General features: G+C 50.3%; 1 protein-coding gene and 1 non-coding gene across 5 annotated transcripts; both read left to right on the top strand.

Annotated features, from left to right (window-relative positions):
- Positions 1 to 452: 452 nt before the first annotated feature.
- USP11 (ubiquitin specific peptidase 11) lies at positions 453 to 16,451 on the top strand. Of its 4 annotated transcripts, none has more exons than XM_053202261.1 (21): positions 455 to 788; positions 8,023 to 8,132; positions 8,336 to 8,466; positions 8,770 to 8,887; positions 9,275 to 9,420; positions 9,542 to 9,603; positions 9,729 to 9,828; positions 10,202 to 10,375; positions 10,467 to 10,625; positions 10,958 to 11,182; positions 11,320 to 11,403; positions 11,510 to 11,604; positions 12,563 to 12,769; positions 13,295 to 13,347; positions 13,517 to 13,774; positions 13,849 to 13,919; positions 14,118 to 14,230; positions 15,237 to 15,386; positions 15,485 to 15,600; positions 15,751 to 15,839; positions 15,930 to 16,451. In XM_053202261.1, the coding sequence occupies exons 1-21, from the start codon at positions 643 to 645 to the stop codon at positions 16,065 to 16,067; spliced, it is 2,745 nt and encodes a 914-aa protein (XP_053058236.1). In that variant the 5' UTR covers positions 455 to 642; the 3' UTR covers positions 16,068 to 16,451. The 4 variants fall into 4 exon arrangements, with proteins under 4 accessions (XP_053058237.1, XP_053058236.1, XP_026909747.2 ...); XM_027053946.2 differs by having other exon boundaries at positions 456 to 788; positions 13,517 to 13,759; XM_053202263.1 differs by lacking the exon at positions 455 to 788 and adding an exon at positions 1,409 to 1,438.
- Positions 16,452 to 19,232: 2,781 nt separating this feature from the next.
- TRNAK-CUU (transfer RNA lysine (anticodon CUU)) lies at positions 19,233 to 19,305 on the top strand. The gene has a single exon. It is a non-coding gene; the product is annotated as a tRNA-Lys (tRNA).
- Positions 19,306 to 20,958: the final 1,653 nt, after the last annotated feature.

The following is a 20,958-nucleotide window of genomic DNA, read 5'->3' on the forward strand; positions in this document are numbered from 1 at the left end:
CAAATACACTGAGCCTGAGGCTGACTTGCCTTCAACACTTTTGTCTAGAGAATAAATCTAGTTCAGGCAGGGAAGCGGCCCTCAGGCCTGGGTGGTGACCTTTTTTTTGCATTAGGTGGCCCGCAGGCCTGGGTGGTGGCCTTTTTTTGCATTAGGTTTTGATGGACGGGAAGAGTAGGGCAATGAAAGAAGGGCATTCTGGTCAGGATAAAAAAACTCTCAGGGTAGGGGCCACGGTCCCCAGCAGAGCACGGGACCGAGAAAGCCTGGAACCTTTGCGCCCCTAAGTACTCCCCAAAATGTCCTCGTTCATATCGGGGACCTCTGCCTCCACCTTTCCACACAACCTTTTGCCCCGACTCAACATGGCGTTAGAATCCTACAAGACACCTTTGTCTTTATTAGTTCCCAACTGGAGGTTTTACCTCGCCTATTGGCCGCAGAGGTCACCGCCCACTCAGTCCCAATGCCCGCCTAGCCACTCCACGCGTCCGAGCGCGGGGTCCCTTTCCAAGATGGCAGTAGACCCCCGGCTATTTGGGGGGCTCTGTTTCCGTTTCCGGGACCAGAATCCGGAAGTGGCAGTTGAGGGGCCTCTTCCTATCTCCAGCTGCGGTGGTTGGGAGAGGAGGGCGAACGGTGATGGCGGCGGTCGCAGCGAATGTAGCGGCTGCGGCCGAGGACCAAGAGCCACAACACGAAGCGGTGCCGGGCCTGGAGAGCCAGTGGCTCCAGATCGAGAATAAGGAGAGTGGGCGAGATCGTCCACTGCGGGCTGGGGAAAGCTGGTGAGGCAGGGCTGCAAGCGGAGCCTCCGCAGAAGGGACGGTGGGGGGCGTTGGCGGCGGTGGGGGACGTGGCGAATAATTGCCATGGGGGCGGGGAAGTGCCTGAGAGTGGATCGCCTTGTCTGGGAAAGAGGCGGGGCCTGCACGGTGGCGCCTGAGGCCTGAGAACAGGAGAGGGTTTGTTGTGGGGAGGCAGGGGAGGGGCCTGAGAGGAAACGGCCGTGGGGGTGGAGCCGGGCCTGCGAGGTGGAACTCGGAACCTGGGAAGGGGGCGGTGTTGGCGGCGGGGGCTTGGGGGGTGTGGTCTCCGTGGCTTAAAGTAGCTTCTGGCGGCTGGGGCGGCGTGCGGTTTTTTGGCGGCGTCTGAGAGCTAGGCAGAGCGGGTGACGTCAGGCAGGAGAGCGGAATCCAAACCTTAGGGCTGTGGGCGGGGGGAAGAAAGTCGGAGCCTGCGCGGTGAGGGAGCTGGCGCCTGGGAACGAGGCTTGTGACGTGGGCCGAGGGGCGTGTCCTGAGGCCGAGGAAAGACTGCAGAGGGGAGGTGGTGCCTGTGAAGCAGAAAATGGCGCCTGCGAATGAGCAAAGTTTGTGACGCGGCGAGGTTTTTGCCTCTGGCCGAGGCCCTCTTCCCAGGACGGGAGAAAGTGCAGGTGATTGGCACGGGAGGGGCCTTCGATGTTACATTTGTTTTCTGTCTTAGTACTGTCTTGTTTTTGTAATCCGGAGAAATAGCTATTTAGAAAAATGTCTGTGCGTATCTTGATAAATCGGTTTGTTTGACTGATTTCTTGGCTTACCAGTGCATGTAATGTACTGTTTCTGGGTTTAATTTCTTGCTCGCCGAGTTACATCTCATTTGTTAAATTGTGAAATACGTAAGACCTAAAACGGTTGCAGAAAGCGTTTACGTAGCCCAGATTGATGGACATTCTGTAAAAGTAAACGGCCTGTGGTCCTAAAAAATTTCAAGGTCGTGAAAGACAAAGGATGAAGAACTGTTCCAGATTGAAGGAATTAATGGGATTTAAAGAGTCATGATAACTAAATGCAAAGTGTGATCCTGGATTGGATCCCGGAGCAGAAAAAATAAATTACTCATTAATCAGGGGGTTTTTTCCCCATAAAATTAATTTTCTCTTTTTTACTGTAAAAGATGTTAATGGGAAAATTGGCGAAATTTGACTGAGGTTTGCAGATTAGCTATTAGTACTGATCATTTCTTGCTTTGGATGACTGTATTGTGGTTATGAAAGGGAGTATCTTTTTTTTTTTTTTTAAGGGCATACGTATCGAAATATTTACGGATAATGAACCATCGTGTAAGCCGTTTACTCGCAAAGGCTGGGAAAAAACTAGTGTATGTAAAGATGTATTTAAAGAAACAATGATTGGGCAAATGGTGAAAATGTTACATTTGGGGAATCTGGATGAAGGGCATAAGGGAATTCTCTATAAAAACTGTTTTTGCATTTTTTTTCCTCAAGTCTGTTTCAAAGTAAAAAAAAAATAGAGAATAATAAAACAAAAATTTGTGAATTCACTATTCAGATTAAGATTCAGACCGTTACCTTAAGAAATCCTGTGCCCTTCCCAGATGAAAATCCCCCTTCCTGTGTGCCACGGGAAACTATTACCGTGAATTTTTAAATTTGTCAACGTTTTCCACTTCTGTATGCACTCCTAAATCGTATTTGTGGTCTGAGCTTTTATTTTAGGAGGATATATATGAAATCGTACTGGATGCGTACCTTGTGCCCTTCGCATCATATCAGGTGGTATATGGTATCCACATGACGTCATTGGTGACGTTAGCCTTGATCATTCGGTGAAGGTGGTATCTGCCTTGTTTGTTCGCTGTGAAGGAACTATTTTTCTCTTTCCGTACACAGTAATTCTTTTAAAAACCTATTTATGCCCATCTATTCCTCAAAAACGTTTCAGTAGCTTCCCCTCTCCTGCAGTGTAAATGCAGAAATTCTTACAGTGACTTGCAGCGAGGCTGGTCCCCAGCTCTGATTGCTTTTCTGATTTCGCTTCTGATTCCTGCCCCCCACCCCCTCACTCTCTCCATCCGGCCATATTGGATATTCCTCAAACATCGCAAGCATGGTCACACCTGAGGGTTTTTCTAAGTGAGGTTTGCTCATTTTGCAGAGTTCTTTAATCACAGTGCTAGTGAATGTATATCCCTGTTGCTGGAGAGTACAGAGACAAGTTGAGATTCCTCAAATAGAGAATACGAAATCTTTTTTTTCTTAACCCTTACGCTATAGCTCTCCAGCAAGGAAAAGCCTCATTTCATCCTGAGAATAAACAATAACTGGAATGTTTTTTATAGTTCATTTGGATGTGTTCAGAAAGGCGTGGGGACTTTGGTTCCTGCTGCATCCTGCCTTTACAGCTTCCTTCTGACAGTACCCTTTAAATTCCACACCCCCCCCATGTGTGGGTTTCCTTTTGGGGTGTTGAAAATGTTTTGGAACTAGGTAGAGGTGTGGCTGGACAATAGTGTGTATGTACTAAATGCCACTAAACTGATCACTTGAAAATGGTTAATTTTATGTGGATTTTAAAAATTACATCCTGTCCATAAAAAAAAAAATTACCCCCACCAAATGGTGGTTCAGTATTGAAGCCAGTTTATCTCTGCTATTGTGGCTGATATCATGAAGCATTTTTCCTTAACTCCATTTTTTAAATGTTTATCTACTTAGGTAAGAGCAAAGCATCTCAAAGTTCTTTAATGTGCCGTTCATTTTACAGAGATTTGCTGTAGTGGTCAGGAAATTTATGTGTAAAGCATTTCAGAGTCATGGAATAATCCCCAAATCATATATCTAATACCATTATTAATATTTTGTGCCTTTTTGTCAGCTGGCAGATCTGGGCAAGGGCAATTAATTAATTTGGCTATCTGAACCGATTTGATTTCTCCATAGAAACTTATATTCTAAGAGTAAATTCAAATTTATGATAGTATAGCTTCCTTGGCAAATTCCAACTTTTCTTTTTGAGGACGAACCACCTGCAAACATAATTAAATCAGGGAGAGCTGAGAGTCTCTAGAAGGTCTGTGCAGGGTGTGGGTAGTCTAACAGGGAAGGAATGGGCTCTTTGTTCAGGTAAAGGAAGGAGTGTGGCTGGGTTGAGTGTTGCGGAATGGATAGTGATGTGTGAAGGGCAAGTAATAGTGTTCTGTTAGAGGTTAAGGACTTAGCCTAGAAATGTTGAGGGTTTTCTGTCAATGGACAAGTCTGCACGGCCCAAGGGACCATTAAGTTTAATGAAGACCCTCGAACTAGATCAGTGCTTCTTCACACGTTTGGTTGGTGATTGCTGCTGTAGCTCTTAAACAATGTGGCTGTGCCTTGACTTCTGGAGCTAATGAAAGACTGAAATAAACAATAGGCCTCTGGTAATTCCCTTTTCATTGAGTCCGTGCCTCTAGTACTTGTTCAGACTTTTCATGAACCAGGGGGAAAGGGTTTGTGCATTTACAATCCTGGAGTGGTGAATCTTTTGGTAGACACTTACTGTACCAGTCTTTGTTGCTTGAACAGGAGTATGCTTTTTAGCTTGAAAAGTATGCAGTTATCAAAAGATAGGTATATTAGCGTGCCTAACTATAATTAACATAATTATAAGCTAGGAAGATATATTTTTCGATTTGTCGTTTTTAAAAATACTCTTTGCTGAAGAGGACACTTATCATCATGAGCACTGAGTCGTATAGAATTGTTGAATCACCATATTGTACACCTGAAACTTATATAATGCTGTATGTTAACTACACTAGAATTAAAATAACAAACTTAATAAAATTTAAAAAATACTAAGTTTGGAAAATGAAAGAACTTTTATAAAAATGTTAGGGTCATTGAAACTTGGAGAATTTTAATTAAACCTAATTATACCTGTTGTCATTCCTTTCATAGGGCAAAGGAGCAAATCTTTGTGTTATGTCCCAGAGACAGTTTAGCCATAAAAGAACATTTTAACAACATTATTATTCTGAATTTGGCAAAGACAAATCAAGAATAGTTGTTAGAAAAGAAAATATATAAATTGAAGTGAGGACAAAAAAAATACTTAGAGTCAACTTTGTAAAAACTGCAGTGATGAGTAACAAAGATTATTAGAAGCTTAACGTTTTTTTAAGTAAGGGATCTCTTCTAAAAATGAGCTAAAGTATTTTTTAAATGAGTTAAGAGAATGTCAGAATACACCAAGAGTTAGTAATTTGGTGATACAAAAGGAACTTCTAATCTGGGCATAAAATAATGTCATTTTACAGGGGTGCCTGGGTGGCTCAGTCAGTTAAGCACCTGACTCTTGGTTTCAGCTCAGGTCATGATCTCACGGTTCATACATAAGTTTGAGCCCCGCATCGGACTCTGCGTTGCCATTGCAGAGCCTGCGTGGGAGTCTCTGCCCCTCCCCCCCAGGATAGATAAAATAAAAGTTTTAATTTAAAAAAATGTCATTTTACAGAAAAGGCCCAAATTCTAATTTTTCTCCTTTGGTATGTCATTCATGTAACAGCGTGTGGTTAAAGGATTAATTTATATGCCTTTATGTACATCTATTTAGGCTTGCACAGACACATAAATAATAAACTTAGAACAACGTAGTATTACATTTCCCATCTGCATAAGAAAGCTTTTAATAAACAAGTAGGAAATCCTCTCTTAATTTATATCCATATTTTTTGAGAGAGAGCACAAGCAGGGGAGAGGGAGGGGGAGAGAGAGAATCTTAAGCAGGCTCCATGCTCAGGGCAAAGCCCGACTTTGGGTTCCATCTCACAACCCAGAGATTGCCACCTGAGCCGAAATCAAGAGTCCGACGCTTCACCGACGGAGCCACCCAGGCGTCCCTCTCTGTGTAATTACTGTATCTAGTGTAATTAACCTGTTAGGTAAATTGCTATCTTAACCAAAATGACTAATTTCCTTTTCTCCAGACACGAGAAAACCAGAGGACAGAAAATACTGTTTCATAACTAAATTTTTTCCCATAAGCATCTATTTCATAATCACTTCAAAAAATTTGAGGAAACACAAATAAATGTGACTTTAGCAAGATGGGTTGTATTTCTAGATACTAGCAGCAAGAAATTAGAGAATTGAAATTTCCAACACGTATAGCATCCTCCTGAATCCACTACCTAGGGGTGAATATAACATTGGGGTGCCTTCCCATCAGACAGTGGCAACTCTGTCATGACTGCCATCTGGGCTGACAGATTATGAGGCATCCCAGTTTCAGAGATGTTAAACATTTGTAAAGTGTCCTTGAATTGAAGAAGCGAGATAGTCTTATTTTGTTAAAATTGGCATAAAGCTTCGGTCTTCTGTGAAACCTTTAGAAATCCAGGATGTTGTCAGGTATGGGGGTTTTGCTTACCACTGCAGAGTGATTTTTTTTAATAGAAGTATAGTTGAAACGCAGTGTTATGTTAGTTTCAGGTGTATGCACAGAGCGATTTTAATGTTAATTCTCCTTAAAGAGCTCTTAAAGAACAGTCAAGATCCCTTTGCATGGATCTTTTCCAAAGAAATTAACCTCATAGACCGTCTGTGGAGGCAGTGAAAGCCACGGGGGTTGGGGGGCGGCGGGTTTACAGGTGTGACTGGTGGAGGGGTAGGGCCAGTGATGGGGTATTCCAGAATAGCAGTGGGAGGTTTGTGGCATGAGCCACTGGGGCGGGGGTGGGGGGTGCGCGTTCCTGGCATGAGTGAGATGTGCAGGTCTGTGGGGGTCGGTGTAGCAAAAACAATGAAATCTCACAGAAACGTGTGCCTATTCAGGTGACTTGTGACTATTGCAAGGTTTTGCTAGCCCTCCATTTTCCCACCTCCCTCATCCTTTCATAAGCGCAGGAAAGTTGCCATTTTAAAGAATCCCGTGTATAGGGTTAAATTGGTGGAAAACGAATCAGTAGAGTGTTAGATGTTTTTCATCAATTTTGTAATATTTTAAAAAGTGCCTATTTGAGACAGCCTTTTTATGTGTCAAAAATCCCATAGCAGCGTGGGTTTGTGGGTGAGCGTGGGACCACGGTTGTGTGTCCGTGTATGTAAGCTTTGAGGTCCAAGCTCTGGGGTCGGAACAGTTAACTGCTAAACATTCAGTTAGCATTTACTCTAGGTTGTCTTTTCCAGACTTGAGAATCGCTCATGACATTTTACACAGGCAGGCTTCAGCAGTCCTAAATGTTTATCATAGGTGTAGTGAGTGATACAACAGTTTCTCTTTTAAAAAGAGAGCTGGCCCAGCTGTACACTTACCGCAATTTTTAAAAAAGGACGAGCTAGTCACTATAAGCTTAGAAATCTATTACAGGGGTGCCTGGGTGGCTCGGTCAGTTAAGTACCTGACTTTGGCTCAGGTCATGATCTTGCAGTTTGTGAGTTGAAGCCCCACTTCGGACTCTACTGTCAGTGCTGCGCCCGCTTTGGATCCTCTGTTCCCCCCTCTCTCTGCCCCTCCCCTGCTTGTGCACTCGCTCTCGCTCTCTCTCTCAAAAATAAATAAACGTTAAAACAAAGAAATCTATTATAAAGCCAAAATAAATCCTAAACACAAAAATGGTGGAAAATGGTGATATGTAGTTTTTGAAGGAAAACCTGATTCTTTTAGCAGTTTAGATTCTTCTTAATTTCTGAGCAGGTTTCCAGAATTTAGTGATTATTTCTTATCCTCTATTTATCTGTCCTTTACAAATACTCCACACTTAATGAATGGTTAAAGCCTTATAAAATTAGCTGTAAATAACATAATTTTCAGCCTAATTATTCTATAATAAAACCTCATATTTCCTGGCACTGAGTATGGATTTGTGGTTTGTTTTGGGTTTTGCCCTTTTCTGGTTTTTTTTTTTTTAATTAATTAATTTATTTATTTATTTATTTTTGCCCTTTTCTGTTTTTAATGGAATCTTTTAGTATCCTAAGCAGGTAGGTAATCCATCCAAATCTGGGTTTCACTGAATAAATTTTGCTTCTAATTATTTTTATATGATGGTGAAACTTTTATCTTCCATGTTGAATTCTGGGAGGAATTTCCTTTTTCTGTTGAGATAGAATCAACACACGACGTATCAGTTGTAGGTGTACGTGAAACTTGGCGTCTTGACTTCCGATGTGTTGATCTTTCTGGTCTAATATCCATGGGACCTGGTACCGCTAAGCCCGGGTAAACGTGCATCACTCGTGTTCTGTGTCTTGTGCAGGTTCCTCGTGGAGCAGCACTGGTACAAGCAGTGGGAAGTGTATGTGCAGGGAGGAGACAAGGACTCCACCGCCTTCCCTGGCTGCATCAATAATGCTGACCTCTTTGAAGGTACCAGGCCCCTCCCTCCTCCCTCCCCCCTGCAGCCCAGCCCTGGGCTGGGAAACAAGAGTTTCTTGTCCCCTCTGTCCCTGCCAATAATCAGAAAGCTCTCCGTCCGAGGGACATCATTGGTGAGATGGCCAGAGTGACTTACCACTTTCCTTCCCTGATTCTTCCTTTGCTGCCTCCCCCTGACACCCCGCCCCCTGCAGACCAGGTAAACTGGCGCCTCAAGAGGGGACTAGTGGAAAGTGAGGACTATGTGCTGCTCCCAGCGGCTGCTTGGCATTGCCTGGTCAACTGGTATGGTCTAGAGCATGGCCAGCCCCCCATTGAACGCAAGGTACGACGGATGGGGAGGTGCTCAGGGGAGATTCTTGGGGGTCAGGGTAGGAGAAAGTCCTTGTAGACCCAAGAGGGGTCTAGACCCGTGTGTGTGTGTGTGTGTGTGTGTGTGTGTGTGTGTGTGCGTGCGCGCTGTGTGGATACACCTTGTCTGCACTCCTCTGCCCTCAGGTATCTCGGTGTGTCCCGAGTGTGCACTCGTCTGTTGGGCACGCTCCTCCCATCTCCGAAGTCACCGTGCCTGTGTCTGTGTGTGTGTGCTGTGTGGGGACACCTGTGTCTGCACCTTTCCACCTTCCAGGTCGTGGAGCTGCTCGGCGTCCAGAAGATCGAGGTGTATCCAGTAGAACTGCTGCTTGTCCGGCACAGTGATATGGACACACCTTACACGGCTCAATTCAGCCATACAGATTCCGTTGGTGAGTCTCAGGGCTGCAGCGTGAGTGGGCGTGCCCACAGGTCAGGGATCTAAGAATGCGTGGGGTTTGGCTGTGACAGACTGAGAAGGCATTGGTCAGACTTCAGAGGACCAAGAAGGTATCCATCAAGTTGGGCAGAGGCCCTGAGCGAGTGCCCTGGAGTTCTCAGGGTATGCGAGCCGCGTCCCAGTGACTTAGATGGTACGCCAGACGATACTGGCTGGGGGTCTCAAGTCCTGAGTGTGGATCAGTCATTTGGAGACCCCTCGAGGACACAAGGTATTGACCGAGTGTGCAGGGTCTGTGAGGAGGAGTCAGGGTGTGATGCTGAGATGGGTCATTCGGGGTTCCAGGAAGACCTCGAACGTGCTCCATTACCCTCCACAGACCTAGTTTTGCGCACCGCCCGAGAGCAATTTCTGGTGAATCCCCAGGAAGAGACAAGGCTGTGGATCAAGAACGCGGAGGGCTCTTTTGAGAGGTTGTGCAACACCCGCGTCACACTGCTCGAGGCTGCCCTCCAGACTGGGCAGGTAAGGGTGGGGAGGGCCTTTCTGCTCACCGGCAGTGCTCGGGTTGGGGCAAGTGAGGGCTCGGTGCCCGCAGACCCTCCGTGAAGGCCTGTCCTGCTTTTCTTTCTCTTTCTCAACCCAGTTGATCATCATGGAGACCCGAAACAAGGATGGCACTTGGCCCAGTGCCCAGCAACAGGCCGTGTAAGCCCAGCGGGGGGTCTGGCCCGGGGTGGGGTCCCACAGCAGGTAGAATGGCTGAGCTCATGAGCCCATTTCACCTGCACGTCATTGGCCCTTGGCTAATAAGAGATTCTCACCCACCCCAGGAGCACTGCATCGGAGGAGGATGAAGAATTCCAGGGCCAGCCAGGCATCTGTGGTCTCACCAACCTGGGCAACACGTGCTTCATGAACTCGGCCCTGCAGGTTGGGCGATTAGGCCTGTGTCTGGCAGAGCCACAGGGGTGGGCTGCAAGTGACCAGGATTTGGCGGGGGCGGGGGGGGGCAGGCTGCAGGGCAACGGGTCAGGTTGCAAGCTGGGGCCCCACAAGTCTGACTTGACGTGCCCACAGTCCTCCCCCAAGCATTAGTACCCTCTCCCTCTGCTGGCCCCTACTTTGCTGGATCTTCCCTCCTTTGTCGCCATATTCTTCCCTCTCTTGAAATGCTGCTACCTTCTCTTCCCCACCTCCCTGGCCCTTCTGTCTCCTTCCTCCTCTCTTCCTTCTCTCTGTCTCCACCGTGGTCACTCCTCCCTCCTTTCCTCTGCCTCCTTCTCCCGGGCCCTGTGTCCTACAGTGCCTCAGCAACGTGCCGCAGCTCACTGACTACTTTCTCAAAAACCGCTACCTGGAGGAACTCAACTTCTGCAACCCACTGGGCATGAAGGGGGAGATCGCAGAGGCCTACGCAGACCTGGTGAAGCAGGCCTGGTCTGGCCACCACCGGTCCATCGTGCCCCATGTGTTCAAGGTGTGACTCAGCCCCAGGCTGCCCCTGCCCGCCCCCCCAACCCCCGCTCCTGACTCCCTCTCGCTCTGACGGCCCTGCCCCATCTTCTCAGACCAAGGTCGGCCACTTCGCGTCCCAGTTTCTGGGCTACCAGCAGCATGACTCACAGGAGCTGCTGTCATTCCTCCTGGATGGGCTGCATGAGGACCTCAATCGTGTCAAGAAGAAGGAATATGTGGAGCTGTGCGACGCGGCTGGCCGGCCAGATCAGGTAGGCAGTCGTCAGAGACCCCCATCCTGAGAGCCCCATTAAAACCTCCAGGGCCTCTGCTTCAGGGATTCTCTGGCCTCCCTGGGGTATCCCACCCCCCGCCTGACCACCTCTCCAAGCCCAGTCCCAGCCTTGGCTCCAGCCCAGAGTTAAATAAGCCTATATAAGCCGCAGCCTGACTGGGCACAGCCTCCAGATAGCTCTAGCTGTAACTCTGTCTCTGGACTTCGCCATGGCGCTAACCTTGACCTCACCCGCATGCACATCCACCCCAAACTATGGTTTCCCCTGCCCCGGGCAAGCCTTGCCACCCTCCATGACACTGTCAACAGGAGGTGGCTCAGGAGGCCTGGCAGAACCACAAACGGCGGAACGATTCTGTGATTGTGGACACCTTCCACGGTCTCTTCAAGTCCACGCTGGTGTGCCCCGATTGTGGCAATGTGTCTGTGACCTTCGACCCCTTCTGCTACCTCAGTGTCCCTCTGCCTGTCAGCCACAAGAGGGTCATGGAGGTCTTCTTTGTCTCCATGGACCCTCGCCGCAAGCCAGAGCAGGTACGGGGTAATGGTGACGCGGGGACATAACGGGCCGAGTAGCCAGTTTGTTTGATGACCCCGCCACACCTTGACGCTGCCCTCACTAACTCCCCACACGCCCTTCTGCTCTTTCGTGGGTACCGTTTCTCCCTCAGCACCGGCTCGTGGTCCCCAAGAAAGGCAAGATCTCGGATCTGTGTGTGGCTCTGGCCAAACACACCGGCGTGTCGCCAGAAAGGGTGAGGCTCTGCAGGCGCAGGGAGGGTGGGATTTAGGGGCAGGGAGGTGAGGGCCTGGGATGACCTTGTCGGCTGCCCGGCCTCCTGTCTGCATTTCCATTCCCAGATGATGGTGGCCGATGTCTTCAGTCACCGTTTCTATAAGATCTACCAGCTGGAGGAGTCTCTGAGCAGCATCTTGGACCGAGATGATATCTTCATGTGAGTGAGGGCACCAGGGGAGCTAGGGGTTCCCCAGGAATCTCCTCTTTAACCAACTTCCCTGTCCCCCATTGGCCTGACTTGTAGGGCACCTGCCTTGTGCAGGGCTTTGGCCACGTGCCTTAGCAGGCCGGGAGGCTTGGGCCGTCAGCAGGGTGAACGACAGGTCCTTATCCGGATTGTTCTTGGGTATTTTCTTCCTTGTGATGTGATGGAGGTTCCTGTTTTCTTCTTTATTCTGTGTTCTGTTCGGCAGTCACTGAGTAGTACCTCACGCTTGATCTGCGTTTGTTACACTGCAGTCACATTGTGGTCCTCGGAAGCCACAAGCGATGCTTGAAACAGGGAGCACCTAAGATACTTTCTGAGCATAAGAGCACTCAGAACAAATCTGAAATCTCTGGGTCACTGAAATAGAAAGGGGGTCATGAGTAGAAAAGGTCTTTTTTAACCAAGGAGTGTTTGCCAACAAAAGAAAACGGTTTTAGATCCCTTCGTTACTAAAATTTTGTTAGCCTCCTCAGCACTTTCATAATGCCAGAGTGCTTTATAAACCGTCTCACCAACAAAGTGCTGTGTCATCTAACAGTTTGTAAAGCACAAAACACTGGGTGGCTCTTTAAAAAATATTTTCAGGCTATTAGGGGTGAGTGGTGGGAGCACCTGGGGCAGAGTCCCCAGGCCCCTCTTTTTTTTTTTTTTAATGTTTATTTTTGAGAGAGAGCGAGCACACGCGAATGCAGGGGAGGGGCAGAGAGAGAGGGAGACACAGAAGCTGAAACAGGCTCCAGGCTCCAAGCTGTCAGCCCAGAGCCTGCCTCAGGGCTTGAACCCACGAACCGTGAGGTCATGACCTGGGCTGAAGTCAGACGCTCAACCACCTGAGCCACCCAGGCACCCCCATGGGCCCCTCTTGAGTGTCCTGATCAGGTGTGGCCTCATGTTCACCCCCCGACAGATACGAGGTGTCGGGCAGGTCTGCTATTGGTGACAACTCGAGAGAGGACGTGGTGCTCCCCATCTACCTGCGGGAGCGCACGCCAGCCCGGGATTACAACAACTCCTACTACGGCCTGATGCTCTTCGGGCACCCACTCCTGGTGTCGGTACCCCGTGACCGGCTCTCCTGGGATGCCCTGTATCACATCCTGCTGTACCGCCTCTCGTGAGTCTGCCTTTTGGGGGGCAGGGGGAAGGTGGGGTCTGAACTCAGAACCGGGTGTTGAGCTGTTCAGAGTTGCCAGCCCCTTGCCACTTGCAGGAGACAGCTAAGTTTAACATGGCCAGAGAGCAACTCTTAGGTTTTTTTCTTTTCCTCTTTGTCTAAACCTCTGGCTCTGCCACAGTCTCTCCTGGGTGTTTGAGATAACGGGGGTCAACAAAATGGACAAAATACACGCAATTTTGGTACTTCATTACTCTCTCCTTGGAGAGGCGTGGTGATTTGTGTCCTCACTGGTAGATTTCCATTGTGCCTAAAATCTAGAGTCCTTAGGCAGGCAACCACCTTGTCGAGCCGCCTCTTCGGGCGTTTCTGTATCCTCTCCTGAGCCCATCTGGGCTCGCCACGAACAACTGCTTGTGTGTGGGCCTGCCGGTGGTTTCCCATCATAAGCGAAGTGGAATCCCTGGGCCCTGGCTGGCCTGCCTTCGTGCCCTTCCTCCAGAGTCTCCTCTGCTGTCTTGGCAGGCGCTACGTGACCAGACCCAGCTCGGATGACGAAGACGACGGGGACGAGAAAGGTGAGGAAGAGGCAGGAGAGAGGATCGACAAGGGTGAGGGTCTGTACAGGCCGGGCACGAGGGAGGGTCCGTGGCTGGGGGGTCTGGGGTATTTCCGTCTGGATGCGCCTTACCGCTCCGGCACCCGGGCTCACACGGACCCGTCTGCTGCCCTACCCCGTCCTGGCAGATATGGAGGACAAGGACAGCATCCCCAAGCCCGGACGCGTGGCTGGGGGCAGCTCCCAGGATTCCGGGCCGGAGCAGGCAGGGCCTAGCTCTGGAGTGGCAGGCGGGAGCCGCGCCCCTGTGGACAACTCCCCTGGACCATCTCACTGGCCCCAGAGGGCACGGCGCAAGCACTTGTTCACCCTGCAGACGGTGAACTCCAACGGGACCAGCGACCGCTCAACCTTCAACGAGGATACCCATGGTGTCTCCTTCAGCTGTGAGCCAGGGTGGGGGATGCGGGAGGGGGTTTCCTTGGCAGCAGGGCCCATGACCACCTCCCCTCGCCCCCAGCCCAGCCGTACATCGCCATCGACTGGGAGCCAGAGATGAAGAAGCGTTACTATGACGAGGTGGAGGCCGAGGTAAACGAGATCCCAGGGTGGGAGGGGCCACTTTCCGCTTGCGCCCCCGCAACCCTTCACACCCACGCCTCCCTCCCCCCAAATTCCTCCAAGTCGTGACCACAGAGCTCCCAGGGCCTCAGAGTCCATGCCCTTAGCCACGGGCACGTGTCTTCCACCTCCCGTCCCCTTCACCCGTCGCCCACTCCCCTGGCCCAGGGCTACGTGAAGCACGACTGCGTGGGGTACGTGCTAAAGAAGGCGCCGGTGCGGCTGCAGGAGTGCATTGAGCTGTTCACCACCGTGGAGACTCTGGAGAAGGAAAACCCCTGGTGAGCGGCCAGAACGGGGCCTCTGGGGACGTAGTGGGGGGGTGTGACCTGCCCAGATGCCTCCTGCCTGTAAATGTTCATCCTTCGCCCCTCACTCCGGCCCTCCTGCCACTCTGACCCCCAATACCCAGGCTTAGTCGCACGTCAGAGCCTTTGCCTGGCTGTTCCTTCTCCCGGGAGGGAGTGCTCTCCCCCCAGTTATAGCTGCGGGACCTGACCCCTTCACTTTGCTCAGGTCTCCGACCGAATGTCAGTTCATCAGAGATCTCTTACTACCCTGTTAGGAGCCAGGCCCCCCAGCCCGTGCCTCTGCCCCCCACCCCGCTCCCTCCCCACTCTGTTTCTGCCTAGGCCAGCATCACTTTCTTTGCGGTTCCATAACACCGCCTGACGTCATATCCTAGATCCCCTTTTGTGTCATGATTTGTCTTCTCCATTGGAGTAGACCCTCGAGAATGAAGACTTCTGATCTTAAGTTTGTGCTGTGTGTCTGTTCTCACGATCATAATGGTGTGGGGGGTGCAGGAGGCACTCAGTAGATCCTTGGAGAATAAGCACACAAAACATAAAGGGACAACCAAAAAGATGAAGCCAGTCTCAAACATTAGAGCGGCATCTGCGTGGAGCAGGAAGGGAACAGAAATACAAAGTAGCGGCCAAAGGACTCAGCAGCAGGCTGTCAGCAGACACCTGGCGAGTGAGCGAATGGGTGACTCGGAGAAGTTAGAGGGACACAGGCTCTAGAATGAGACGAACGTCCCACAGACCAGAAACCAAATAAAAGCGCACACTAGCGTAAAAGCCCGACGAATGACAGGATTGTAAGATGTGAAGACGGCAGGCTAGAGTGACGGGCGGGCCGGAAGGAAGGGCCAGGCAGCATCTCTGTGGACCAGACGTGGCCTGTGGGGGCCACGCGGTACAAAAAGTATGCAGTAGGTGCTCATTTAGCGTGTGTGTGCACGCGCGTGCGCGCATGTGCCTACTCGTGCTCTTGTGTTTGTAGGTACTGTCCCACCTGCAAGCAGCACCAGCTGGCCACCAAGAAGCTGGACCTGTGGATGCTGCCTGAGACTCTCATTATCCACCTGAAGCGCTTCTCTTACACCAAGTTCTCCCGCGAGAAGCTGGATACCCTTGTGGAGTTTCCCATCCGGTCTGGGCTGGGGCCTTGGCCTGGGCAGGAAGGCTTAGGGGGGAGGCACAGGGAGAGGGGAAGAGGCGTTCTGGGAGTGACCCTGTCCTCCCCCACAGGGACCTGGACTTCTCCGAGTTTGTCATCAAGCCGCAGAACGAGTCGGCTCCGGAGCTGTACAAATACGATCTCATCGCGGTTTCCAACCATTACGGGGGCCTGCGTGACGGACACTGTATGTGCGGGGCTGTGGCAGGGCTTGCCCGGGGTCGGGGGGCAGGATGTCCGCAGCGTGCGACTAAGATAAGTGAGCAGGGGTGGGCGGTGGACCCGGGAAGCTCTTCGGGGAGGCAGGGCAGGTGCGGACGGCGCCCCTCTCTTACAGACACGACGTTTGCCTGCAACAAGGACAGCGGCCAGTGGCACTACTTTGATGACAACAGCGTGTCGCCCGTAACCGAGAATCAGATCGAGGTGTGCCCTCCCTCCTCCCTCCCTCCTCACTCCTCCCCCGCCCCCCCACCGCGCCCCGGGTCCCTGCCGACGCCTGTCCTCTCCCCGCAGTCCAAGGCAGCCTATGTCCTCTTCTACCAACGCCAGGATGTGGCACGTCGCCAGCAGCCCCAGCCCGGCTTACGTGACCCCCCAGCGTCCCCTGCCTGCGGTTCCCCACCCAACTCTGAGTTCATGGATGTAAACTGAGGGGCCCCCGGCCCCGCCACAGGGAAGGAAGCCATCTCTGCTCTCTTCCTTCCCGCCCCCGCCCCCCAGCCCCGTGTTAGGTGCCCCGTGCCAGGTGTCGCAGGCTTTAGTCGTGGCTGCTGTTCTCCTGTGCCGCTATATTGCTCTCTCCCGGGGAAGAAGAGGTGGTGTCTCGCCCCGGCCGTGTGTCCCCCGCCTGTGTTTGCCCCTTAGAGCAGTAACCTTCCCTTCTATTCTCTATTTATGGTTGTCCCCTTCCCTCCGTCCTCCACCTGGGGTGTTTCGAGGGGGTGGTGGTGGGGTGCACCTGAACACAGAGTGTATTTTCTTATCGAGACCCTGTACCTTCCGCCGTGTATATATAAAGTGCCAGTGTGTTCCGTGGCAGTGTGCTTTTCTTGCTGCGTACCAAGTGCCAGCCGGGTGTCTGTGTGCTGACGCGTGCTCGCTGGGTGCGGGGGGTGTGACGAGTGATGCTCTGACTGCGTGTCGCGCACGACTTTGGGGGAGTTTTCGGCACCATCTGGACGCCACGCACGATTCCCAGCACCAGCCGCACGCCCAGTGTTTCCCAGGGCATTACACACACTGACTCAGTCCTCACACCGGATTCGGGGCGGGCGGGGCTTGTCGTCTCCGGTTTCAGATGGGGAAACTGAGGCACAGCTCGAGTCATCGTTCAGGCTGTCAGGAATTGGCACGCGTGGTTAGTCACGCTGGTGTTGGTCCCTGGAGGGGGGCGTTTGACCTCTCTGGATGCTAGACCGAAATCTCTGGACACGGCCTGTGGGAAAGGCGCGCCTAGAACACACGGGCATCCGTTTGGGCCAGTGTGTGCTTTTGGACACAGAGATTCTGACCAGACCACAGACCCTCCCCAGCAGTGTCTTCCAAGAACCACAGAGGTGGCACACCTGACCCAGATCAGCTAACCCAAACATGCGTTGTCTCTGTTGTCCCTCCACTCAGCCTCCCCGCTCCCCGCGCCCCACCATGACCGCAGCTCCCCCACCAGGCAGGGGCCCTCTGGCCGCACCCAAAGAGGGACGTGGAACACCGTGCCCCAGAATGGGAGCAGCATGGCGTGTCTGGGGAGACAGATACCACTTAAACACGGGACGCCCCCCACCTGGCCCCTCCCCCCTCAGGTGCCTGCCATCTCCTCTAAGAACCAGCTCCTCTAAGGAGCAGCTGTGGACTGGGCTGTGGGGTGGGGCGGTGTGGACGGATGTGTGGTATGTGGACTTAAACAAAAGCCCCAAGCCCTTCACACCAAGGGAGGGACCTGCACGGGTGCCGCTCAATGGACCATTCCCACAGTAACCGCCTCAACACCCGCCCTGGCAAGGGTCGCTCGGCATTACCACCCGCAGACCTCCCAGTTGCGCTGTCGACACCGGCGAGAATCAAGGTAGTCGCTGTGAGAAACCCGACTCGACCTGACTTAGGCAAAAACAAATAACTAGTTCTGGGTATGACCGGATCCGGGAACGCAAAAATGTTGTCATTTAATCCTCACGGACGCCATGTGATTTGAACACGATGACCCCGTTTTGCAGATGAGGAAGCAGGCATAAAGACCTGGCTCAGAATGGGCTTTCCGTACTGGAAGACGTCCTTACCTATGCATAATCAGTCCTGGACAAAGCCCTCCTAAAGTGAATCCGTTTCAAATAATTTCCCAGATTTAACCAAAAATGTCTTGAAATGACACCATGCATAAGAATCAGGAAGAAGTGAGGGGCGCCTGGGTGGCTCAGGTGGTTGGGCATCCAACAGTCGATTCTGGCTCCGGTTCTTATCTCATGGTTTTGTGGGTTCCAGCCCCATGTTGGGCTCTGTGCTGACCCTGCAGAGTCTGCTTGGGATTCTCTGTCTCTCTCTGTCTGCCCCACCCCTGCTCATGCGCTCTCTCTCTCTCTCTCTCTCTCTCAAAATAAGTAAAATTTTAAAAATTATTTTAAAGAAAAGGAATCAGGAGAAGTGAGAGACAACAGACAGTTCCACAGAGATGCCTCGCATCAAGAATTCTCAGGGGTGGCTCGGTCGGTCGAGCGTCCGACTTCGGCTCAGGTCATGATCTCACGGTCCATGAGTTCGAGCCCCGCGTTGGGCTCTGTGCTGACAGCTCGGAGCCTGGAGCCTGTTTCGGATTCTGTGTCTCCCTCTCTCTCTGCCCCTCCCCTGTTCATGCTCTGTCTCTCTCTGTCTCAAAAATAAATAAACGTTAAAAAAAAATTTAAAAAAAAGAATTCTCAGGGGTCAGGGGCGCCTGGGTGGCTCAGTCGGTTGAGCGTCCAACTTCAGCTCAGGTCATGATCTCATGGTCTGTGAGTTCGAGCCCCGTGTCGGGCTCTGTGCTGACAGCTCGGAGCCTGGAGCCTGCTTCCGATTCTGTGTCTCCCTCTTTCTCTGCCCCTCCCCTGATCATGCTCTGTCTCTCTCTGTCTCAAAAATAAACATTAAAAAAAATTTTTTTTTAATAAAAAAAAGAATTCTCAGGGGTCAATGTAAAACTGTTGTGCTTACTCTGGTCATGGAAATAAAGATGATTACAAGTGAACAAGAAATGTGAACATTTTAAAAATGAAAACGAGTTGAAAAAGAACCAGGTAGAAGTGATAGGCCTGAAATAGATAACTAAATTTAAGAAACGAGTGGATGAGTTGAACAACACATTACATGTAGCCGAGGAGGGAATTGGTGAATTGGATAGAGTTTAAAACAGGGGCTCCTGGCTGGCTCAGTTGGTAGAGCATGTGACTCTTGATGCTGGGGTTGTGAGTTCAAGCCCCACGATGGGCATAGAGCTTAAATAAATAGAACATATAACGGATAGAAGTTAAAGTGTCCCTGGAATCCTCTGTTTTCCAGAGCTCTGACATGCTTTGTTCTGTCAATTCTGCTTGGGGTATGTGTGTGTGTGTGTGTGTTGATGTATATGGTTTATAGTATACATGTTTAACATAGCAAAGTCTACCCTCAAGTGATGGATCCCACTTTGCATTTAATATAAGAACTTTTCCATAGTGTGTCCATTTCTCCCTGCTCAGCCTTTATGTTGTTACCGCGCATTTTACTTTTGCATGTGTTATACACCCCAAGATGCATTGTGTTTTTTTTTCTTTAAGCAGTCAGTTGCCTTCAAGAGATTTAAATAAGGGTGCCTGGCTGGCTCAGCCGGTAGAGCATGCGACTCTTAATCTCAGGGTTGTGAGTTCAAGTCCCACGTTGGGCATGGAGCCTACTTAAAATTGAAAACAAAAAAGAGATTTAAATAACAAGAAAAGGAGTTGAGTATATTTACCATGCCAACTTACCATAGTTCGTTTAGTTTAAGAGAGAGAGAGAGAAAGAGAGAGAGAGCAGGGGAGGGGCAGAAAGAGACAGGGAGAGAGAGAGAATCCCAAGCAGGTTCCACACTGTCAGCGCAGAGCCTGATGCAGGGCTTGATGTCACAAACCGTGACATCATGACCTGAGCCGAAATCAAGAGTGGGACGCTCACCTAACTGACTGAGCCACCCAGGCTCCCCTCACCTTATTTTTTTGAAACAGGTTTTCGTGGGTATAGAATTCTAGGTTCAGTTTCTAGTTCTTTCAGTACTTTAAAGACCTTACTCCACTGTCTGCCGTTACTCGGCTGCTGCCGTCCTTTTCCTTGTGCCTGTGTACCTAGCGTGTCCTTTTTGCCCCTGGCTGCTTTGAAGATTTTCTCTTTAGCCCTGGTTTGGAGCAGTTTGATTATGATGGGCCTTAGCGTAGTTTCTTCACGTTTCTTGTGTTTGGGTTTCTTTGAGATCCTTGGATCTCTGGATTTCTAGTGCCTGTCAAATCTGGAAACATTTTGGCCAGTATTTCTTCAAATGTGTTTTTCTGAAGTTCCCTTCTCTCTTCTCTTTCACTGATGCAATTTTCATTAAAATTTTTTTTTAATGTTTGTTTATTTTTGAGAGAGAGAGACAGAGCATAAGTGGGGGAAGGGCAGAGAGGGAGGGAGACACAGAATCCGAAGCAGGCTCCAGGCTCTGAGCTGTCAACACAGAGCCCGACACGGGGCTCGAACTCATGAACCCTGAGATCATGACCTGAGCCGAAGTTGGATGCTTTTTTCTTTCCCTTTTTCATATAGAAAATCTTATGTATGTATGTATGTATGTATGTATGTAACCTCTCTGCCTGATGTGGGGCTTGAACTCATGACCCTAAGATCAAGAGTTGCGTGCTCTACCCACTGAGCCAGCCAGGCACACCCATGTGTCTCATTTTTGGTGGTTTCTATTGCTGTGCCTTCGAGGTGATTAATATTTTCTTCTGCAATGCCTAATGTGCTGTTAATCCCATCTAGTGTATTTTTCTTTTTTTTTAATTGTTAACGTTTATTTTATTTTTGAGAGAGAGAGAGAGAGAGAGAGAGAGAGAGAACACAAGCAGGGAAGGGGCAGAGAGAGAGGGAGACACAGAATCCAAAACAGGCTCCAGGCTCTGAGCTATCAGCACAGAGCCCGATGCGGGGCTCGAACTCACAACCGGTGAGCTCATGACCTGAGCCAAAGTCGGACACTTAACCGACTGAGCCACCCAGGCGCCCCAATTTTTCAACCAGGGCATTGTACCTGCTCAGTTTGGGTCTTTTTTATATCCTCAGTGTATCTGTTTAACTTTTTGAACATATGACTACAGTCATACTAATAACCATTAATGACTTTCTCTGCTGATTTATCAGGGCCAGTTCTAAGTCGGTTTTGATTAGTTGAGGATTGTCCTTACAATGGGTCTTTCCCTGCAAAGACATTTCTGGTAATCTTTGGTTGGATCATAGGCATTGTGAATTTTATCTCACTAGTTGCTGGATATTTTCATCTTCCTTTAAATCTCCTGCAGCTTTGTTC

This window comes from Acinonyx jubatus, chromosome X (genome assembly GCF_027475565.1).
Source record: "Acinonyx jubatus isolate Ajub_Pintada_27869175 chromosome X, VMU_Ajub_asm_v1.0, whole genome shotgun sequence".
Taxonomy (NCBI): Eukaryota; Metazoa; Chordata; class Mammalia; order Carnivora; family Felidae; genus Acinonyx; species Acinonyx jubatus.